This window comes from Eriocheir sinensis, chromosome 24 (assembly GCF_024679095.1).
Source record: "Eriocheir sinensis breed Jianghai 21 chromosome 24, ASM2467909v1, whole genome shotgun sequence".
NCBI lineage: Eukaryota > Metazoa > Arthropoda > Malacostraca > Decapoda > Varunidae > Eriocheir > Eriocheir sinensis.
This window is the reverse complement of record NC_066532.1, coordinates 884,725-905,200: the sequence shown is the minus strand read 5'-3', so window position 1 is coordinate 905,200 and position 20,476 is coordinate 884,725. Positions and strand designations below refer to the sequence as shown.

General features: G+C 41.6%; 3 protein-coding genes across 8 annotated transcripts in view; 1 reads left to right on the top strand and 2 right to left on the bottom strand.

Annotated features, from left to right (window-relative positions):
- LOC127002670 (TATA element modulatory factor-like) overlaps positions 1-8,253 on the bottom strand; it is a 28,588-nt gene extending 20,335 nt beyond the window's left edge. For 2 of the 4 annotated variants that reach the window (XM_050868713.1, XM_050868717.1), the window contains exons 1-7: positions 8,233-8,253; positions 4,575-4,746; positions 4,046-4,198; positions 3,150-3,251; positions 2,593-2,756; positions 2,038-2,215; positions 261-826 (exon numbers count right to left, since the gene is read on the bottom strand). In XM_050868713.1, the coding sequence (XP_050724670.1) occupies positions 261-826; positions 2,038-2,215; positions 2,593-2,756; positions 3,150-3,251; positions 4,046-4,198; positions 4,575-4,746; positions 8,233-8,238 (1,341 nt within the window). In that variant the 5' untranslated portion in view covers positions 8,239-8,253. Of the gene's footprint in view, positions 1-260; positions 827-2,037; positions 2,216-2,592; positions 2,757-3,149; positions 3,252-4,045; positions 4,199-4,574; positions 4,747-7,593; positions 7,760-8,232 lie in introns of those variants that run through there. The other 2 variants (XM_050868714.1, XM_050868716.1) reach the window with 2 other exon arrangements.
- Positions 8,254-8,599: 346 nt separating this feature from the next.
- LOC127002676 (vacuolar protein sorting-associated protein 37B-like) lies at positions 8,600-19,796 on the top strand. 2 transcript variants are annotated; one of them, XM_050868732.1, is made up of 7 exons: positions 8,676-8,749; positions 9,453-9,538; positions 11,031-11,158; positions 11,669-11,761; positions 12,312-12,390; positions 16,391-16,473; positions 17,430-19,796. In XM_050868732.1, the coding sequence occupies exons 2-7, from the start codon at positions 9,469-9,471 to the stop codon at positions 17,691-17,693; spliced, it is 717 nt and encodes a 238-aa protein (XP_050724689.1). In that variant the 5' UTR covers positions 8,676-8,749; positions 9,453-9,468; the 3' UTR covers positions 17,694-19,796. The 2 variants fall into 2 exon arrangements, with proteins under 2 accessions (XP_050724690.1, XP_050724689.1); XM_050868733.1 differs by lacking the exon at positions 9,453-9,538 and having other exon boundaries at positions 8,600-8,749.
- On the bottom strand, positions 13,527-16,018 carry LOC127002677 (huntingtin-interacting protein K-like). 2 transcript variants are annotated; one of them, XM_050868735.1, is made up of 3 exons: positions 15,917-16,018; positions 14,143-14,342; positions 13,527-13,791 (listed from the first exon to the last, which is right to left on the bottom strand). In XM_050868735.1, exons 2-3 carry the CDS (start codon positions 14,338-14,340, stop codon positions 13,636-13,638), a joined length of 354 nt encoding a protein of 117 aa, XP_050724692.1. In that variant the 5' UTR covers positions 14,341-14,342; positions 15,917-16,018; the 3' UTR covers positions 13,527-13,635. The 2 variants fall into 2 exon arrangements, with proteins under 2 accessions (XP_050724692.1, XP_050724691.1); XM_050868734.1 differs by having other exon boundaries at positions 14,143-14,381; positions 15,917-16,006.
- Positions 19,797-20,476: the final 680 nt, after the last annotated feature.

Here is a 20,476-nt window from a genome sequence, read left to right as displayed (position 1 = left end):
TGCTGCTATCGGGTTAAGAATTAGACGTACATGGATAGGCTTACCATGCTGATTTTTTTTTTTTTTTTTTACAGCACAGGGAGCAACTCAAGGGCAACAAAAAGAAAGTGTACAAGAAAAACCCTGCCAATTGTAGCTCCCATGAAACAAAAAGCAGGAGTAGCCAAGAGAGAGGTCAATTTGAAAGTTTAAGTCACCTCCCACCCTTCACAAGTCTCCCAAATCCCAAGAAGCAGAACCCAAGTGTTGCTCCCGGTTACCTCAATGGATGAAGGTGACGTCAGAAGGCTGGAGGAACCGAGGACCTCAATGGAGTCTGGGGAGCTGATGGGACTAGGCTTCAGGGGCCCACACGTGACCATGTGCTTCATCTTCTCCGCTGTCACTGAGGTGCTGCACACGGCTTCATCGGGGGAGTTGCTTTCCGACGTGAGCACCACTATACTGTCTGGGGTGTGAGCCTCGGAGTTTGCACACGACACACTAGTTCTCCTATCACAGGATTCGGCCACGCTTAACACACTCCTCGGACTGTCTGCCTCCTGCTGGCCTAGGCACTCGCTCTCCTGACCACTGACTACTTCAAGGCGTGTCTCTCGGTCATGCTCCTCGTGGAATATGTCCTCAGAGATTGCCACCGGGACGTCCAGATCAACGGACCGTCCAGAGAGGGAGCCCTGACTCTCCTGCCGCAAGAAGCCGCCCATGTCGCTCTCCACGCTGCCCACCACCAGTCGGCTCTTGGCGAAGCCTTCCTCGTCAATGGTGTCGTCCACTAGGCTGTCCTCTCGCCCCTCCAGCTCTCCTGACCCACCAGTGAAGGCGCCTGAGACACAAGAAAGGGATGGTGTGGTTTACAATGTGTAGTGGACTGATGGTTTATGAATGTGGTGGATGAATGGTGTAAGACTAGGGTAATTTTCTCAGACACTTCCGCCTCTCACATCAACTATTCTCAAAGGCCAAATCGGTGATCAGTCGGGTTCTAATGAGTGGTATTTCAGGTTCATGGTACAGAAGAAGGGTCAAACTATCACCAGGTCAAAAACTATCCCTGAAAATACCTAGAACTCCTATGAAAGCCTTGTTAAAAATGTGCTAGGGTGCTGACAGGTTTAAGAATATGGGCGTTACACACACACACACATTTGATAAGGCTTTCATAGAGGAGCTGTCAGTATTTCCATGGGTAATTTTATGAGCCTTTTTTTTTCCTTCAGTAAACACCTCAAGGGCAAAAAAAAAAAAAAAAATAATAATAATAATAATAATAAAAAAAGACCACAAATCACTGCTCCTATTTGAAAGAGTTAAGAGGAGTGGCGTGAGGGACGAAAGAGTGATGATGCTGGTTACCTCTCACATAAGGGATTTGGACAGTATAGGGATAGACCATATAGATAGTTTGATTTACATAGATAGAAAATCAGACAGTGATTTTACATTAATCAGAAGACTCCAAAACGTTGCATTTCTACACACTGGACCACTGATGGTCATCTGAGTTTTACGCCATTGTTAAACCATTAGATTTGCTGCGCAAGGAAGGATCATTTTGCTGAACACCTTCTAATTTAGCAATATCCTTTGCATGGTGGTCTGACTAAACTGTTGTTATTACATCTTTATTCTTGAATACAAAGTTTCTTTTAATGAAGCCCAACATTCTGTTCGCTTTATTTGCTGCATCGATGCATTGCTGTCAATTTGAAGGACCTGGCACTTGTCTTTTGCACCGTGAATGCAAAAAAATACCCATGAAAACATGACTAATCACCTTTGAGGCCTTGGGAATAGTTGTTGTGAGAGATGAAAGTGTTCTAACCTAACCTACCTGCTGGTTACCTCTCACATAAGGGATTTGTACAGTATAGGGATAGACCAAATATAGATAGTTTGACAAGGCTTTTGCACCATGAACATGAAAAAACACTCATGAGGACACGACTAATCACTTTTGTGGCATTGGGAACAGCTGTGAGAGATGAAAGTTTCCTAGCCTAACCTAACCTAACCTAACCTTTGTGTTGTTCTTACCTTCCAAGTGGTGTGGGTGATCCGAGGACATGACCATGAGGCCGCTCTCCCAACCCCAGCCCCACTCCCCCTCCACCCCTCCTGTGCCTCCCTCACCCCCTCCGCTGCCACCACCACTACCATCGCCAGCACTACTTGTCTCCACCGCTCCTTCGCTTCCCTCGTGCTTCGTCTCTAACTGTGGAAGTGTAGAAAATAAGTAAATAAGTAAGAGGTTGATGGTAGCAATAGATCGTTATTAGAATATACGTATAAAAAAAGGAGGATTTAAAAAGAAAGGAGCAAAATTAAAGAAAAAGATGATATTAATGGGAAAATAAAGAGTTTATAGTTAAGGATTAAGATATATACACACACACACACACAACACACAAGGACACAGTAAAAAATTGGGAAAAGGAAAATGCTTGAGACATATAAAGAAATATAGCTTCCCGCAAAGAAACATAGAGGTTTGGAACAGAAAATCAACAGAACCAAACCAATTCAACAACGCTGCAATGACTTCACAAACTTCCAGAGACCAAAGTGAACATAACAACCTCACATTCTTACCCTTAATACCTTGGGCTGTGAGGGGCATTCGTCCAGGCTGGCGGTGCGGGGCTGGGTGGACACGGGGCTGCCGGCCAACTGTAGGGTGGGGAGGCTGGTGCTGCTGCGAGGGGGCTGGGTGGCCACGATAGACTTCTCAGGGCTCCCTTGTGCTGCTCCCTCGCCTAGAACATGATCGTGTTTTATTACGCATGTCTAGAAAAGCTTATAGTACTTCTTATAGTCTTCACTTGGACTGACTGATTGCTCCCTTCCCCCATTATTAGCAGTAGTACCAGTATCATTTTTCTTATAGTCTTCACTTGGACTGACTGATTGCTCCCTTCCCCCATTATTAGCAGTAGTATCTTTTTTTTTCTTTTTTTTTAAGCAAAGGAAACAGCTCTCTTATTTGGGGACTCTTCCTTTTCCACTTTAATCTAGAAAAAACCTTGTACTTTCATATAGTAGTCTTTGGGACTGACCATTATTAGTAGTAGTATCTTTTTTTTTAAGCAAAGGAAACAGCTCTCTTATTTGGGGACTCTTCCTTTTTACGCGCCTCGGGAGACACTTACGGCGCGGCGACTGTTTGCTCCCGTCGGTGTTCTCGAAGAAGGACCCCGTGAAAGACCCCCACAGGCTGCCCACCATGTTTGCCGCCGCAGCTTTCCCGCCATCTGGAAGTCAAAACGCAAAAATTTTAAATGTTCGTCATTGGTTCTTTTAATTTCTAGCGTTTCAATATTTTATTTCATCTTTTTTACTTTTATTTCTCTTTTTACTCTTTTTTTTTTTTACTTAGTTCTTACTTTTTTTGTCCTGCCCTCCCATCACCAAAAAATCACAAATAAAAAAATTTAAATTTTCTTTCTTTTAATTTCTAGCGTTTCAATATTTTATTTCATCTTTTTTACTTTTATTTCTCTTTTTACTTCTTACTTTTTTCTACTAGGTTTACTTTACACTGTTTTCGCTGCCTTCCTGCCATCTGGAAATCACAAGGTCAAAATTTTAAATGTTCGTCAATGGTTCTTTCTTCTAATTTCTAGCGTTCCAACATTTTTTTTATTTTTACTTTTTTACAATTTCTTTTCCTAACGACTTAACTTCACACTTTGTACCTTGAACCTAAAAAACACTCGTTACAACCAGACTGATCTCCTTTTTGGGCTTTGGAAATAGTTGATGTGAGGGGCAGAGGCATCTAACAACACCAACCATAGTGTCTGCACCCCTCCCTCTATACCTGTTTCACCTCTTATAATCATCATCATCATCGTTTAGCGTCCATTTATTCCCTATGGTGGTGTTGGACGGGATATGAGCCTCCTCCACTGTTGCCGGTCCAAAACCATTTCTACCGTGATCTTCAGCCTCCTCATATCTTCCTCCACCACCCTTCTCCACGTCTTCCTTGGCCTTCCTATAACAATAATAATTCTGCTTCACATTACCATAAAGTGACACGCACCTTTTGCGGTCGAGGCTGCTGCTGCTGCTGCTGCTGCTGCTGTTGATGATGAGTCGATGGGTGAATTAGCAGGTGTGAGAGGGGACTTTTTTTTGTCCAGACCAAATGAGGCAAAGAAGCTCTCCGACTCATCCTTCAGCTTTTCTTGGAGTCCTGGAAATCAATGTCTTCTTAGGGAAATCAGGGAGGGAGGGATTGTGGGAGGGGAGTGATGGAGGAAAGTGGAGAGAAGGAAGGAGGAAAGTGGAGAGAAGGAAGGAGGAAAGTGGAGAGAAGGAAGGAGGAAAGGGAGAGAAGGAATTGGGAATAAGGGAGACAAATGAGAGGAAAGGGAGAGAAGGAAGGGGGAATAAGGGAGACAAATGAGAGGAAAGTGAGGAAGAAAGGAGGAAAGGGAGAGAAGGAAGGGGGAATAAGGGAGACAAATGAGAGGCACCATCGTAGTCACTTGGCCACATTTAGGTTCGTAGTAATCACAATGTTCTCACCTTAGGCTAAATAGAGTGTAGCAGGTTCTCCACAAACATACCTTTAGAGGGCGGGGCGGGAGGGGAGACAGGCAGAGTTGACGGTGGTAGAATATTCTCCTCATTCTCTTCTATGTCGAGAGCCTTGTCGATCGTGCGCTGGGCTTCCTTGAGGGCGGACTTGGCAAGGGAGGTGAATCCGGCAGCATCAAACCAGCTCATAGTGTCGCTTCCCTGTGGCAGAGAAAGTATTGTTCTTACTTCGTCTCCGTTCTTTACTTAAATGGTGCAGGAGGCAGGACAAGGACAAACAATATTAGAAGAAAATTATTATAATACCATACTCTCAAAAAAGAACCAGAATATGCCAAATAAGTGATCAGTATTGGTTTGAGGTGTTATGGCTCTCCTCTCTTGAAGTAGTTTAAGTCATACGAAGGAGGAAAAACAGAGGAAGGAAGGAAGTTTCAGAGTTTACCTATGAAAGTGATAAAAGAAAGATGATACTGGTAACTCTTGCATTAGGAAGCTGGACAGCATAGAGATGAGTGGGAGGGGTGGAAGCAGCAGTTAGCAAATTCAAAAGAGCAGTTAGCCCAAAAATATATAACAACTGAAATATAGCAAGAGAAGCAACATTACAGTGAACTACTTGTAATGTCTGTCTGTCTGTCTCTCTCCTTTGCTCTCTGATGGGAAGGAGTACATAGAAGGCTACCTGTATAAACTATAGTCAAACCATTTCAAATAGTCTGTTTAGGTGTTCGATTCTGTGGGTCCTTTCTTCCCCTCTGTTCTAGCCACACAGTCCCAACACCTAGCCTTTCCCCTCATATTTTACCTATATGTAATTATGAGAGAGAAAAATAGGTGTTTGGACTGTGTGGCAGAGCAGAGGGGAGGAAAGGACCCGCAGAATCGAACGCTCAAACGGACTATTTGAAATGGACTATAGTGTAGAATTATCCCTGGGCAGCATTTGACAGCCATTCACCTGCAAGCATTACTCAAGTAGTGTCAAGTATTTGCTATTATCAGAACTAAACACAGTGAACATGATACACCAGTTGGTAAACCTATAAAATGCAAGTAATATGTGAGACTTCTGTACAGGTAATATTATAGTGAGGTAAAAGAAAGAGGTATGAAGCAAATCAACATAATTACAATATAATACCGGTAAGTAAAATAGCAAGCAGCAGGCAAAGAGGAAAAATTAATAGTGAGTAAATAGTTTTGAGGCAAGTATGAATAATATTAAACATTGAACATCGACAACTTACACCCAAATGACCCTCTGACTGGGAAGGAAAAAATGAAGGAAATCTTGAGGTGGGAAAATAGACAAGGAAAGTCTGGCAAAAATAACAGTTGATGAATAAAATGATTTTCAAGAATATTAACACAACTAATTATATATATATTCATGGGGTGTATTATCTAGCATATTAATACTATACAGGGATAGAGATTAAGAGGCTGTTCAACTCCATAAGGGAAAATAAGAACATTAAATAATAAGAAGAAAAAGAAGTGACAAAGAGGAAGTGATAAGGTGGAGCAACAAACAAGGCAAGACAAACATAAACAGAATTTCAGACAAATATAATACTCATAATGAATAAACATTAATATTCTTGGTCATGTCTATTGTGTTTTACAGGCAGGGTTGATTGAAGGAGCTAAGGACTGAGGGTTGAAGGGCCCAGAGCCTCCCTGTAGCTGGGTTACAAACATTAATTCACCTGTTCTTTAGTTTTTTGGTGTTACCGTATATGTAATTCAACTGATTTAGCAATTCCCTTCTGAGGCAAACCATTTATTTCTCCACCCCCATAAAAATTATGGGACTTTTGGGAAACCTGTCATTTAGTAGCCCAATGGAAATATTCATAGCTTCACCTGTCTCACAAATGGCATAACATCACCTCCTGACAGGGGGGGGGTCGTTTTTCTATTGACCCCGTATTTTAACCTAACCAGACCTCCTGACAGGAGAAGAGAAGCTCACTGCCCCCTCAGCCCACCATTTAAGGCTTCTGACACTTACGATGATCCATTTCAGATCACTGATCTGGTTGCAAAGTCAATATTCTGTTTACCATTGAGATCTGGAATCTAGTGATCTGATCATGATCTGCCTGATCAGATATAAGAGGTATTTTTTGCCACTTCCCTAGGAAATGGTTATAGTGAAAGATGAGTAGCACGACAAGATATATCAGAAAAATATACGGTAGTGTCAAACTCCACAGTGTGACAGGTGACAAATTAAATTAATACAAACTCTTGTCCCTTTGGGCATGAGGACACAAAAGCAGATTTGCAGTACATAATAAAATCCCAGCAGAGGCCCCGCTGGAGGGAGGCAGGGCAGGGAGGGGAGGGAAGGGAGGTGGAGGGAACACTAATAACAAGGGAAGACAAACAAATATGTAACCTAACACGTTGGACCAATAAATACCAATGAATACATCAGTCTTACATACACTGACGACGTGCAGCAAAGGGCATGATAGCAAACACGGGAAGGAGGGGCAGTAGAGGGCGATGATGTGGTGGTCAGGTCAGGCAGCACACAACTCAGGACTCACCCCCCCCACCCCCACCACCACCACCACACACACACACACACACACACACACACACACACACACACACACTCTAATAGGCATCATTGCTAAGTGTCAGTCTCACGTATATACTTACGGCGAGCACCAAAGGGCATGATAACAAACACGGGAAGGAAAAGCAGTAGAAGGGATGCTGAGAGGTGGTCAGGTCAGGTCAGGTCAGCACACAACCCAGGGCCCCCCCCCCCCAACACATACAATAATAGGCACCATTACTAAGCGTCAGTGTCATTTATATACCAAGGGCGAGCAGCACGGGGCATCATAACAAACACGGGAAGGAGGGGCAGTGGAAGGGATGCTGTGAAGTGGTCAGGTCAGGTCAGGTCAGCACACAACCTAGGGCGCCCCACCACTCGTCCCTCCCCCAACCACACACTAGCTTCCCATATGTATAACAGTGCCAGGGTAATTATTCCAGGCTTAAGGATTGTGGCTGTGTCCTCACCCTGGCGGCACATCCCAAGAGGCGGGGCTGTGTGGCTCCCTCAGCTGGTGACACGCAGGCAGCGCGGCGCTTACTCCCCGCGGCGGACCTCCAATGCCAAACACAGCCACCCTCCAACCCTTTCGTTCACTCCCTATTGGATTTCCACCATGGAGTCTAGTTTTACCCATAGAATTATCTCACGAAGGCACGCAGTTTCCCTTCAGACCAATTTATTTCCGCTGTGGTTTGTGGTCACTGTTCTACCCTTAGTTAAACCTCCAATGCCAAACACGCCCACCACCAACCCTTTCGTTCATCTCCCTTTGGATTTTTACTAAGGAGTCTATAGTTTTACCCATAGAATTACCTTACGCAGACACGATTTTCTTTTCAGACCGATTTATTTCCGCTGTGGTTTGTAAGAGTGGTGTTCCGCAGGGTTGTGTTATACCTCCCACTTTCTTTTGTGCATTAATGATCTTTCTTTCGTTCACGCACACTCACACAGACACTAATTCACTAGTACATCACAACAAACTATATTCTATCTACTTTTATGCCGACGACTCTTCTCTGCATGTTTTGACGCAAGACCCTCCCAAGAGGAATGTGTACATACACAATTCAGGGGCAGTACAACTTGACCTTTGACCTTACCTGCATTTCTGAATGAGGTACAAGAAACTCCTGCTTGTATTCTGCAGCTCCTCAAAAGCTCAACACTCGATCAACACACTCTTCCAAACGTCTATTCCTTATTTTTCAATCTTATAACTGTCTCTCCACAGATATGAGTCTTGCCCCACCCTTGGACGTATGGAAGAAGCACGATTTTCTATTTTATCCCAGTGTTATCCAAATCCCTTAATTAAGAGATAATCAGCTTCTTCACTTTTTTCAGGCTCACGAGTCTCCAATTATCTTCATTTTTTCAGTAGCAGCTCTTTTAGCGGACTTTTTTTTAACCCTTTAGCTGCTTCCTTCATTGCAACAAAAGGTTAATTCTTGATCTCAACAGCAGGAAGTTCGAACTTTTTCCTCTAACAGTGGATTTTTTTTTCTTTACCTTTTTTTAACCTTTTTCCTTGACATAGAAGGTTGGACTCTTTTACGGGGTTACTAATCACGGGTGTAAACAAAGATAAGTCTGCTCGTCCTCTGCTCTCTGTCCAAGGTGGGTCATGGGTGGCTCTTGTGACCCCAGGCATTGTAATTGTGTTGGGGAGGACATCAAGGTAGAGTGAGGGAGTTAAGGGGGAAAAGGAGTAGAGAGGAAACCCGAGGTGGAGTGTTGTTCCTGCTATGAATCATCGCGCTGAGAAAGTGTTGCACCACGGCCAGGATTTAGGGAGACTTGTTTAGGCCTGAACTGTGGCAGTTTTTATGATGATTTTAACGGGCTAGTCATCACTGTGATAACCATTCCATCCAATTAATAGTCTGATATGTGAACAACTAGTTAAGCAGTGGTGTATTGTGGCAACAAGCTACTATCCTCAGCAGCAATAAGTCCTGTACTTGACGGCTTATATGCCTTCAGTTTGGACAGGCATTTAAAGACAAGATAAAATAAATGGGTTTAAACTACAAATGTCAGGTGACTTTTTCTTTAGCAACATTAGGTCACCATTCCTTGAATACTGTACTGGTGTAACAAATGCTGTTGTACAAATGGAGGTGGATTTATATTATTGGCCATTGTAGCTTACAGGGCAATTTATATACAGTTTTTGCATTGTTTATCTCTGTTTTTTATAATTTTCAAGCATTCTTAATATTAAATGTGTACCAGTATCTAATTTTCTTGATTTCGTATTAATTAGAAACTATTTTGCCATGTATTATAATATTTTCTCTCTTTCTCTCTGTGAGCGTAGTTGTTAATGTTGCACCATGCAGCAGCCACAATCGCAGGGTTGGCCTCGCCATGAGTGGCTGCAAGCAGGGACGGCCTCACAGCAAAGTACAAACTAACACGTGTGCTGACGCCTGACCCGCTAAACCAGTGTTCTGATGTGCCGTGTATTCTTGTGTTAAAACTGACATACTGGTAGTGGGCTCTTTTCTTTTTCTCTTTGCTTGTTTTCCTCAGCGTTGTTTATGTCGACTTTTTTTTTTATTAACAACACTCAATTTACTCACTCATAGTTTGCCTTTAGCTCAGGTTTAACTTATCAGGAGTGAACTTTTGTGTGTTGGCTTGTTGGTTTCATTCTTTCTAGTCTCTAATCCTTTGTGTTTCCATATATAAATACTTTTCCCTGTGAAAATCAGAGTGGATTGGCGTTCCATTAGTTGCATCTGACTCACTTAAGTCCTGGATAGATTTAACATGAATCTTTACTTGTAGATAAGATAGGAGATGAGGATGGAGATAACCCAGAAATAAAAACAGGAAGTTTCAGAGAGATATAAAAGAGTGAAGCTACATACTATATAACTCTTGCACTACTCTGGAAGACCAAGGAAAGCCTGGAGATGGTGTGTGGAGGAAGACATGAGAAAGATGAATATTAGAGAGGAGAATATGATCATTAAGAGTGGGGAGATACATAGCCCGTCAAGGCACATATGGACATTGAACAAAAAGTAGAAGAGAGGGGAGGAATAGGACTTATGCAAACTTTTAAAGGAGAAACTTATGAGAAGGATGAAAATACTCAATGAAAAGACTCAACCCATTCAACCTCATAAAGGAAGATACAGACATTAAACAAAAAGAAGAAGAGAAGGGAGAATTAGGACTTATGCAAACGTATAAAGGAGAAACTTATGAGAAGGATGAAAATACCAGAGGGGAGAGAGGCTGTCAAGAATGGGAAAAGACTTAGCCCATTCAGCCTCATAAGGGAAGATATGGACATTGAACAAAAAGAAGAAGAAGAGAGGGGAGAATTAGGACTTATGCAAACTTAAAAAGGAGAAACTTATGAGAAGGAGGAAGATACCAGGGAGGAGAGAGTATACAGTTGTCAAGAATATGGGAAAGACAGCTCATCCAACCTCATAAGGGAAGATATGGACATTGAACAAGAAGAGAGGGGAGAAAGGGGACTTATGTAAACTTATAAAGGAGAAACTTATGAGAAGGATGAAAGTACCAGGAAGGAGAGAGTATACAGTTGTCAAGAATATGGGAGAGACTCAGCCCACTCAGCCTCATAAGGGAAGATACAGACATTGAACAAGAAGAAGAAGAAGAGAGGGGAGAATTAGGACATGTAAACTTATGAGAAGGATGAAAATACTAGGGAGGAGAGAGTATACGGCTGTCAAGAATATGGGGAAAGATTCAGCCAATTCAGCCTCATAAGGGAAGATACAGACAGACATTAAACAAAAGGAAGAGGAAAGAGAACACTCATGCAAACTAGGGTGGGAAGAGAGTAAACAATCATCAAGTGTGGGTGAAGAAGACGACTTACGCAAACCTTATTATCCCCCCTCTCGGCCAGGAATGATGTCGAGTGAGCCAGACTACGGGGCGGCGCTAGGCCTCATCAACCACTTGCCCACGGAGGAGTTACGTGACCTGGTCAACAATGACGACAAGCTCACAGAACTCGTCAAGGATGTCCCACAGGTATGAAGGAGAAGGAGAGAGAGTAGTGGAGGAGAATGAAAAGGAGAGGAGAAAGAGGAACAGAAAGAAGAGGAGGATGGGAGGAAGAGGAAGAGGAGGAGAGTAGAGAAGTAAAGAAAAGAAAGACGTACAGAAGGAAGAGTAGGGAGGAGAAAAATGAGGAGGAGGAAGAGGAGAGTGGAGTGGAGAAAAAAAGGAGCAGGAGGAGGAAGATGGGAGGAGAAGGAAGAGTTAGAGGGTGAGAAGGAGGAGGAGGAGGAGGAGGAAAAAGTGTAGAGTGCAGAGGGTGAGAAGGAGAAGGAAGAGAAAGAAGAGAAGAAGGAGGAGAAGTAGTGGAGTGTAAAGGAAGAGGAGGATTAGAGGAAGAGGATGAAAGAAGAGGAGGAGGGAGGTACAAAAGAGAGAGAGAAGGTGCACTCAGTCATTCAGTCTCTCTCTCTCTCTCAACAGTCAGCCTCTATTTCCATCTACCTAACTTAACCTTTATCACTATCTTTCTGGTTCCCGCAGATGAAGAACTTGGCCAATGAGCAAGAGATCCTTCTGGCGGCCAACAAGTCACTGGCAGAGTTCAACCTCTCACTGGAGCCCAAGTTGTCGCAGGTACGTTTAGCAATGACCTGTTTCCTTACTTCCTTTTTGTCCAGTTCTCCTCCTTCTCCTCCTACAATTTCTCCTTCTGTCCCTTCCTCTTTCCTTTCACTCACATGTAATACTTTTCCTCCTCCACCTTTTCCTCTTCTCCTCCTCCTACTCTTTCTTCCCTTCCCATTCTTCTCCCTTTGCTCCCTTTCCTCTCTTCCTCTTCCTTTTCACTCCATTACTCCTTTTTTTCCCTCCTCTTATTCCTTTTATTTACGACTAATCCTTTTCCTCCTCCACCTTCTCCCCTTCCTACTCTTTCATCTCTTCCCAGTCTTCTCCTCCTGCCCCCTTTCTCTCTTCCTCTTCACTCCACTCTACTCCTTTTTTCCCTCCTCTTTTCTTACATTCACAACTAATCCTTTTCCGCCTCCCCTCCTCCTTCTGCTCTGTTTTCTCTTCCTCTCGATTTTAGATTTAGATTTAGCACCTCATTTTGATTTTTTTTTCCCACAACCTTATAATGGCGGGTAAATATAATTACACCAAACTGCTTCTTCCTTTCTCCCAGGCCAAGCAAGCATTGATATCCAAGTACGAGGAGGCGGCGCAGCTCTCGGAGGAGGTCAACACTCTCAAGGCAGAATTCGGTGAGTACTCATGTTCTCTTTTCATATTCCTTTCTTTGCCCTTTTCTTTCTTTTCTACTTCGATTTTTTAAATTTTTTTTATACTTTCCATATGTTGCATCTATTTTTTCCTCTCCTCATTCTGCTGTTTTTGATTCATTTGCTTTCTGCTTATATGTGTTCCTCCTCTTTTATATTCCTCTTGTTTGATTCTTCTTTTGCCTCAGTTTTTCTTAGTCTACTTTCATCCATGTGTTTTGTATACTTTCCATATGTTGTGTCTATTTTTTCCTCTCCTCATTATGCTGTTTTTAATTCATCTGCTTTCTGTTTACATGTGTTCTTCCTCTTTTTTATTCCTCCCGTTTATTAATTTTTGCCTCAGTGTTTCTTAGTCTAACTTTCATTCATGTGTTCTGCCGATTTTTTTCTCCTTTTTCCATTTCTTTTCTGCACGTTTTTTTATTTTGTTCTTATTTTTCTCCCTTTTCTGCTCGTTTTCTGTATTTCTTGCTATGCCATTTGTTCCTTTTACGTCTGATTTTCTTGGCATACTTTTCCATCCATATCTTGTGCCTGTTTTTATATCCTCCATTTCAACCATTTGCCCTTCTTATATATTCATCCACTTTCTGCTTGCATGTGTTCTCTGTGTACCTCTTCTCTTTAATTTATTTTGTCCTTTGCTCTTTTCTTTTCTGTCCCTGTTTTCTTGGCATCCATCCATGTGTTGTGTCTACTTTTTTCCTCTTTCTGCTCTTTTTACATATATATTTTCTGCTTGCCTGTGTTCTCTGTGCACTTCTTAGCCACAGCTTCATGGTGTAATGGAGAGCTACTATTAGGAGAAACAACACTGACAAGACTGAGAGGAGGGGAGTAATATCAAGACACCTCTCTAGCTATGATTAGGAGGAGCAAAGCAAACATATTCAAGCTAGTATGGAGCCTTCCACAAGAGGGGAGTATATTGAGACACCTCTCCACCGAAATTGACCATCTCTAGTAGTCAGAACTGTACTGCTTTTCTGAGAGACTTAGCTTGGTTCATGGATGTTTTTTCCTTTACTGTAAAATAAAAAAAGTAGAGAATATAATCTACCTATGTAATCTAATCAGAAAAATCAATTAAGTCAACTCCAAGGGAACAGACAGAGTTTTATCACATATAGGTATCACTTTATTATGTGAACGAAGGCATTCATTTTCTCTCATAACAAGTGTTCATGGCTTGTCTGGGGCTTGGTGGTGGTTGGAGTGGGGGCATCAGTTGGTGAGGGTGACTAGAGTTTCGATGAGGTTCCCTTGGTGTTCTCGAAGCGCTCGCTCGGCCTTCTGCTTGGGAATCTCAAGTTCTCGGGTGATCACCTCAACGTCCTCCTTCTTGATGGACACTTTGGCCAGCTCCTGCTCCTTAGCCAGCTGGAGAAACAGTGATGGTACATTAGAAAACACAATTATAATGCTTAGTCACTTTATGGTCCTAAATAAGCATGAACAATAACGATGTAGATTTTTATGTTGCTCCCAGTCCCAGTTGAGCAGTGGAATGCCTTACCAAATAAGGTTGCTTGTGTCAATAGCATTCACAAATTAATGAAAAAAATGGTTTGAATATCGGGACAATACAACGCTTGTTTAATCCTGTAAGAATACAATTAGTAAGAACATTAAGTGGAAACACACACACACACACACACACACACACACACACACACACACACACACACACAAGAGAGAGGGATAAGGTGGAATCCATCACTGCCACCTTACCTTCTTGGCATCGTCCTGCCGCTTCACGTCGTTGATGACGGAGATGAAACTCGCATCGGACTTGATCTCCTTCTCCTCTGCGTAGTTGGTGACACGCTCGAGGTCCGCGGCACCACTGTCATGCTTGGCCACCTTCTTCTCCTTGCTCTTGGTCTCCACCTCGTCTTCCATCATCTCGTGGTTCTCGTCATGTGACATTCCTGCGGGTTGGAGGCTGTCTCTGTGGCTGGAAGGGAGTGCTAGACTCATAGAAAGGGAGAGAAACAATTTTGTCTGATTCTTAAGATTGCATGAATTTTGTGGTTAGATGACTTAAATAAGTGGCTTAGTGGTCAGGGTGTGGGTGCAGTATCTTGGAAGACCCAGGTTCGAGTCCCATCTGCTGCTACAAGATAACAATTTTCAGTCATCGCAAAGTGGCCGAGAGTGCCCACCCACATGCTCTCCTGAAGACCTAAACACAGCATGAGCCAACAAGATGGCACCATGATAAACACTTGCATGAGCCATAATGGGCTGGGGGCTGCCCACCAGACCCCACCAAGAAAGCCTACCAGCACCATAGGTTGAATCATCACCTCTAACATTTTCTGGGTCAAAATAAGTGTGGAAATTGCAATAAAACATTTAAACTTCATTTAAATTTTCTCCAAATGGTCAGAATAGGGAATGTCACACTAGGAAAACAATGGATAGATCTTTATGCACTGTTTAACCCACATTCTTTTATGTAACTGAGAGGGCACTCATAATAAATCCCGCCTAGGGGTAGCGGCATGATGGTGGTTAACCCCTTCACTACTGAGGAGACACCATTTGAGTAGTTAGCTCCCTAGCCTCTTTACAATCACAAAGGTAAACAATCAATAAGTCAAACAAAAAGTCATCTCTTTCTGAGGCAGAATGGCGGGGCACAGGTTCAGTGGTGATCTACTCTGCCATATAGAAATGGGTGTAATTCTGGATATTTACTGAAAGTGTCAACCTATCACAGCTTAATTATGAAGTATTCCTAAACTATTAGACACCTCTGCACCTTATCTCTGAGTATAGTAACCTTAAAAACGATCAAATGGAAGAAATAATAAAAAGGAAAATAGAAAACAGCAAGAAAGGAAAGAAATACCAAAAACATTAATAACCCAAACTAATTATAATCTAACCTAATCTACCTATAGTAAATATTTAGCACAACAAATGATACCTCAAAACACTGGACCTTAAAAACGATCAAATGCAAGAATGAAAAAAAGTGAAAATAGAAAACAGCAATAAAGGAAAGAAATACCAAAACGTCAATAAAATGTAAATGAGTAAACTGATTATAGTAACCTTAAAAATGATAAAATGGAAGAAATAATAAAAAGGAAAATAGAAAACAGCAATAGAGGAAAGAAATACCAAAACGTCAATAAAATGTAAATGAGTAAACTGATTATAGTAACCTTAAAAACGATAAAATGAAAGAAATTAAAAAAAGGAAAATAGAAAACGGCAATAAAGGAAAAATACCAAAACGTCAATAAAATGTAAATGCGTAAACTGAGCATAGTAACCTTAAAAACGATAAAATGCAAGAAATAAAAAAAAGGGAAAACAGGAAACGTCAATAAAATGTAAATACGTAAACTGATGCAGCCACCTTCCACCCTCGTCCCCTCAGCTTCTAAATAACCACCATGCACCTCCAGCCTTAATATAACCACAAAAGTCATGAAAACACACGGTAAATAGCGATAAAATGCCTGTGGAGGGTAATATTAACAGCTATTACCAGGGTGGAAGCGAGCACGTTGGGGGCCGCCTCTTGTTTACCTTGTGGCTTGGTCTTGGTCTGTCCGCGGGTTCCATGTTCGCGAAGATTCATGAGAAGTGTTTATTTTATGATGGTTAAGCTTTATTTTTCTGCATTGTTTCCTAGAGTATATGTCTTAATGATAACATGAGTATGAGTCAGAATAGTGCAGAGCGGCTATACATTACAGAACATACCCTATATTGTAACAGGAGAGTTCGAGTTTCAAAACACAGGAGAGATACATCTTGTCATGAAGTGGAGTAATAATATATAAAAATACTCTTAATAACCTTCCTTGATATGAAGTCGAACCCTTATGTTGTGCAACCAAAGGAGGCACAGAAAGACTAGTGTTTTACTCATGAACCAAAGGGGATCCCGAGTGCAACAAATTTCTAAGTCATATCACACCTGTCGGGTCCATTACATAATGTTTCTTATGTGTTTCAGACTCGTCAAGTGGACAGTACACAGCAGACACCCTCCAGGCCCTCCTCCAGACAGCTGCCCAACAGATAGAGGAGGAAACAGAGGTAAGAAACATACTCATTAATGCATACATAGGAAGTAAGGATGAAAAAGTGGACAGGGATAATTTTCTGATAACATGGAAGAACAAGATAATAGTTGAGGTTGAAATAGCCTAGAAACAGAAACAGAAATAGAGGAGGAAACACACTATATGCTGGAGCAGTGTTAAGAGGCTTTTTTTTTTGTTTCATCTTTGTTTTTGTCATGAGCAGCTTCCTTTTCTTGTAGAGAGAGAGAGAGAGAGAGAGAGAGAGAGAGAGAGAGAGAGAGAGAGAGAGAGAGAGAGAATAGCAATAAATGGTAGTAAGGAAAACAGCAATGTAAAGGTAAAGTTAAAAGGTAGAAAACAATCAGTAGAGGAGTTGATGAGGTGGATGGCCTTTGACACTTATCTATTTAGAAAAACAGTGAGCATAAAATAGCAATATAAGAGAGAAAAAGAAGCAACATTTTGGTGGACTATAAGAAGTAGATGACAGTCTGTCAAAGTAGAGGATTGGATGAGTAGGAAAGCAATGAGCATGAAATAGCAATATAATACAGTGAGAGAACCAGCACTCTGGCTAACATTAAGAGGTAGAAGACACTCATTTAAAGAAGGGAGTTGATGAGGTGGAAAAACCTTGCTTTTACTCAATTTGGAAGAACAGTGAGCATGAAATGGCAATATAAGTAAGATAGCAAGAGAAGCAATACTTTGGTAGGCTCAAAGACTCCGTTGGAGGAGTTCATGAGGTGAATGGCCTTAAGTGGTAGAAGACAGTCAGATAGAGAAGAGGAGGAAAGTTATTTTACTCTACTTCATTTAGATAAGCAATGAGCATGAAGAAAAGCAACATAATATATCAAGAGAAACAACATTTTTTGCAGATTTTTAAGAGGTAGAAGACAGCCAGTTACACCCATATCACTACTTAACTTTGGAATGGCACCTAACACATCACTCTTTTCCCTCAAGAACTTGGTCCAGTCATTCCTCGACAAGGAGAATGAAGTGGACGATTTCCTCTCTGAATTTCTGTCCAAGAGAAAGACGGCACATCTGCGGAGGATCAAGGCGGAGAAGATCACCAGCATCGTCGCACAGCAGAACAGCAGCAGCCACAGCACCCCTTACCCCCCACCTCCTACTGCTGGGGGGGGCATGGGCTATGGGGGGACGCAGTGGGCATCCCCTTACCCCACGCAGCCCGTTAACATGCCCATGCCTGGCTTCCATTAAGGTTCATTGAGGGAGGATAGAGGAGCTGTTTTGCCAAGAACTCACACACAGGTATCTCTTGCTTTATGATTCATTTACATTCTTGGAAAAGTGATCGTAAAGTGAAATGACTGTATAATGAAAACGAGGTCTTAATTAAGAGGGATGCATTCCTGGACCTAAAACCCCTAATTAAACCCCTAATTAATGATGCTTTATGAACTGTCCTGTATCAGAATCACTTTAAATATATAAATAGCATAAATAAAGAATAAATCGATCATAAAAGTGAGCCATAGGGATTGTAAAGAGAGGAAAGTAAATGAAGAATGACGTTCGTAAGAGTGAAATATCACACGATGAACTGTCGTAAGGTGGGGGATACCTGGACCACTTGATTTTACAGTAAGATCCTGAAGGGAGTGAGATCAGAAAGGGTAACTTGAATAGAATGCAAGCTACAAAATACTCAACCCAAAGATTATCTAGCAGCACAAACAGGGCTCAGAAACTCTAGCAAATGAAAAGCCTCTCCATATGATTCTGGCTGCTCAATTTCAAACACTTCAACTTAACACTTTGGGGAAGCAACGCCAACGTGGTCTTTTTATTTCCTCTTTTTCTTTTGCGTCCTTGAGCTACCTCCTTTCTCTGTTAACCCGTCTGCTGCGATTGGCACAGATTTCGCCTTCACTGGTAGTCTGGTAACATACACTCCCAGGCCTTTCTCTGCCTCTGTGGTGGATAGTGGAGTGTTTCCCATGTGGTATTGGTATGCTGGATATCCCCTCACAAGCTACATGACTACATTCTTCTTCACTGAATTGTAGCAGCCACTTCTTGTTCCACTCCTGTAGCCTGGTGATGTCTTCTTGTAGGAAATCCACATCCAAGGGGTTATAAAAAGACCAAGATGAGTGAAGTGTGATGAGAGACCAAGTTATATTGAGGGAAGACCAGAGTTTAAAGATATGAAGCAGCAAGAATTTAAATAGCACAAGTTTATGTATCCACCAGAGTCTTGCAGTATTCAGGGTCTTACTGTATCTGTTTATCCATCTACATCTCTCTTGGTTTGTAGCTGTGATGTAATGTCCTCTTGGGAAGTTACTTTTAAGGGGATGACCAGGGCAGAAAAGTCTCCAGCTCGCCCTGATCATGCACTCCTTATTTTGACCTTACACTTTTTTACTTTTTGACCATACACTTTTTGACTTTGACCATACACTTTTTTACTTTTTGACCATGCACTTTTTGACTTTGACCATACACTTTTTGACTTTTTGACCATATACTTTTTGACTCTTTGACCATATACTTTTGACCATACTTTTTTTTTTGCTTTTTGACCATGTACTTTTTGACCATACACTTTTTCTACTTTTTGACCATGTACTTTTTGACCAGACACTTTTTTGACTTTTTGACCATACATTTTTTTGACTTTTTGACCATACACTTTTTGAGCATATACTTTTTGACCATACCCTTTTTGACTTTTTGACCATACTCTTATGATAAAATAACATCATGACCTCTTCACAAAATCTGCACTTCACTACCCAGGCATCCCTTGCTGTAGGACATTCTTCAGTAATCGATGGTGCACTAACATCATTATAACATTGGTTTGACGGGGATATACTCCTAGCCACTCAAATATAAAGAAGAGTCAATCATTAAAGAGCATTATATTAAGGAGATAGAAATATGTAAGAAAAAAAAAGGACAAAAATTCTTTAAACTGCCCGGGACTATTGTTTATAAGCCCTGCCACCATTTCTAAGCCTCTTTTCACTCTTGCCACCACACACACACACACACACTCAGTTCAGCATTGTCCAAGAGTCCAGTAACACACTCTACACTCAGGAGCAGGCAGTGGGTAAGTGTTATGTGGTGTGTGTCTGTGTGTAGGGAAGGGGCAGGCAGGAGCATTGAGTATTGGTGTGTGTATGTGTGTGTGTGTGTGTATGTATTTACCTCTTTCTGCTATACCCTTGATATAAAAATAATTGGGAGAGAGGGAAAGACTGGGAGAGAGAGCGATGTGTGCGTGTGTGTGTGTGTGTGTGTGTGTGTGTGTGTGTGTGTGTGTGTGTGTGTGTGTGTGTGTGTGTCAAAGCATACTACTGTTCCCCATATTGATCATATAATTACACTATCAATCACAAACTAATCGTATAACCTACTTTAAGGGGTCATATTGAATTTTGGGAAAGGAACATTCAAGATTATAATGCGATGGGTGTCTGTACGCTCATATATATATATACATCTTGTCAGTCATCATAAAGGGTATTTCTCCCCACACTCCGAAAGCCACACTTCTTTGGCATTGTTGTAGCGTAGTTCCTTCTGTAAGCATGGAAGGAGGCGTCATAAACAGGGCACTCATACATGTACTGGATGAGGAAGTAGGGACGAGTGGTGAGGATAGGAGTTAGAGTAGGGAAGAGTAGAGAGAGAAGGAGGAAGAATGTGTATATTAAAAAATGGTCTCTGCTACTTTTTATTTTTACTTTTATTTATGATTAAAATGAATATATACAACTGAGGCATGTAAAAGCTAGAATAGTGAGGAATAAAAAGATTAGAAGAAGGATAAATATATGTACCTAATTTAAAAATGGTCTCTATTCACTTTTATTTTACTTCTGTTTATGATTAAACTAAATACATACAGTTGAAGTGTGTAAATGGCTAAATGCTTTAGTAGTAATGAATGAAAAGATTAGGAGGAGGAGAAATATGTATGTATGTAATGTAAGTAAAAAGTTCTCTGCTCGTTATTAACGTTTGTT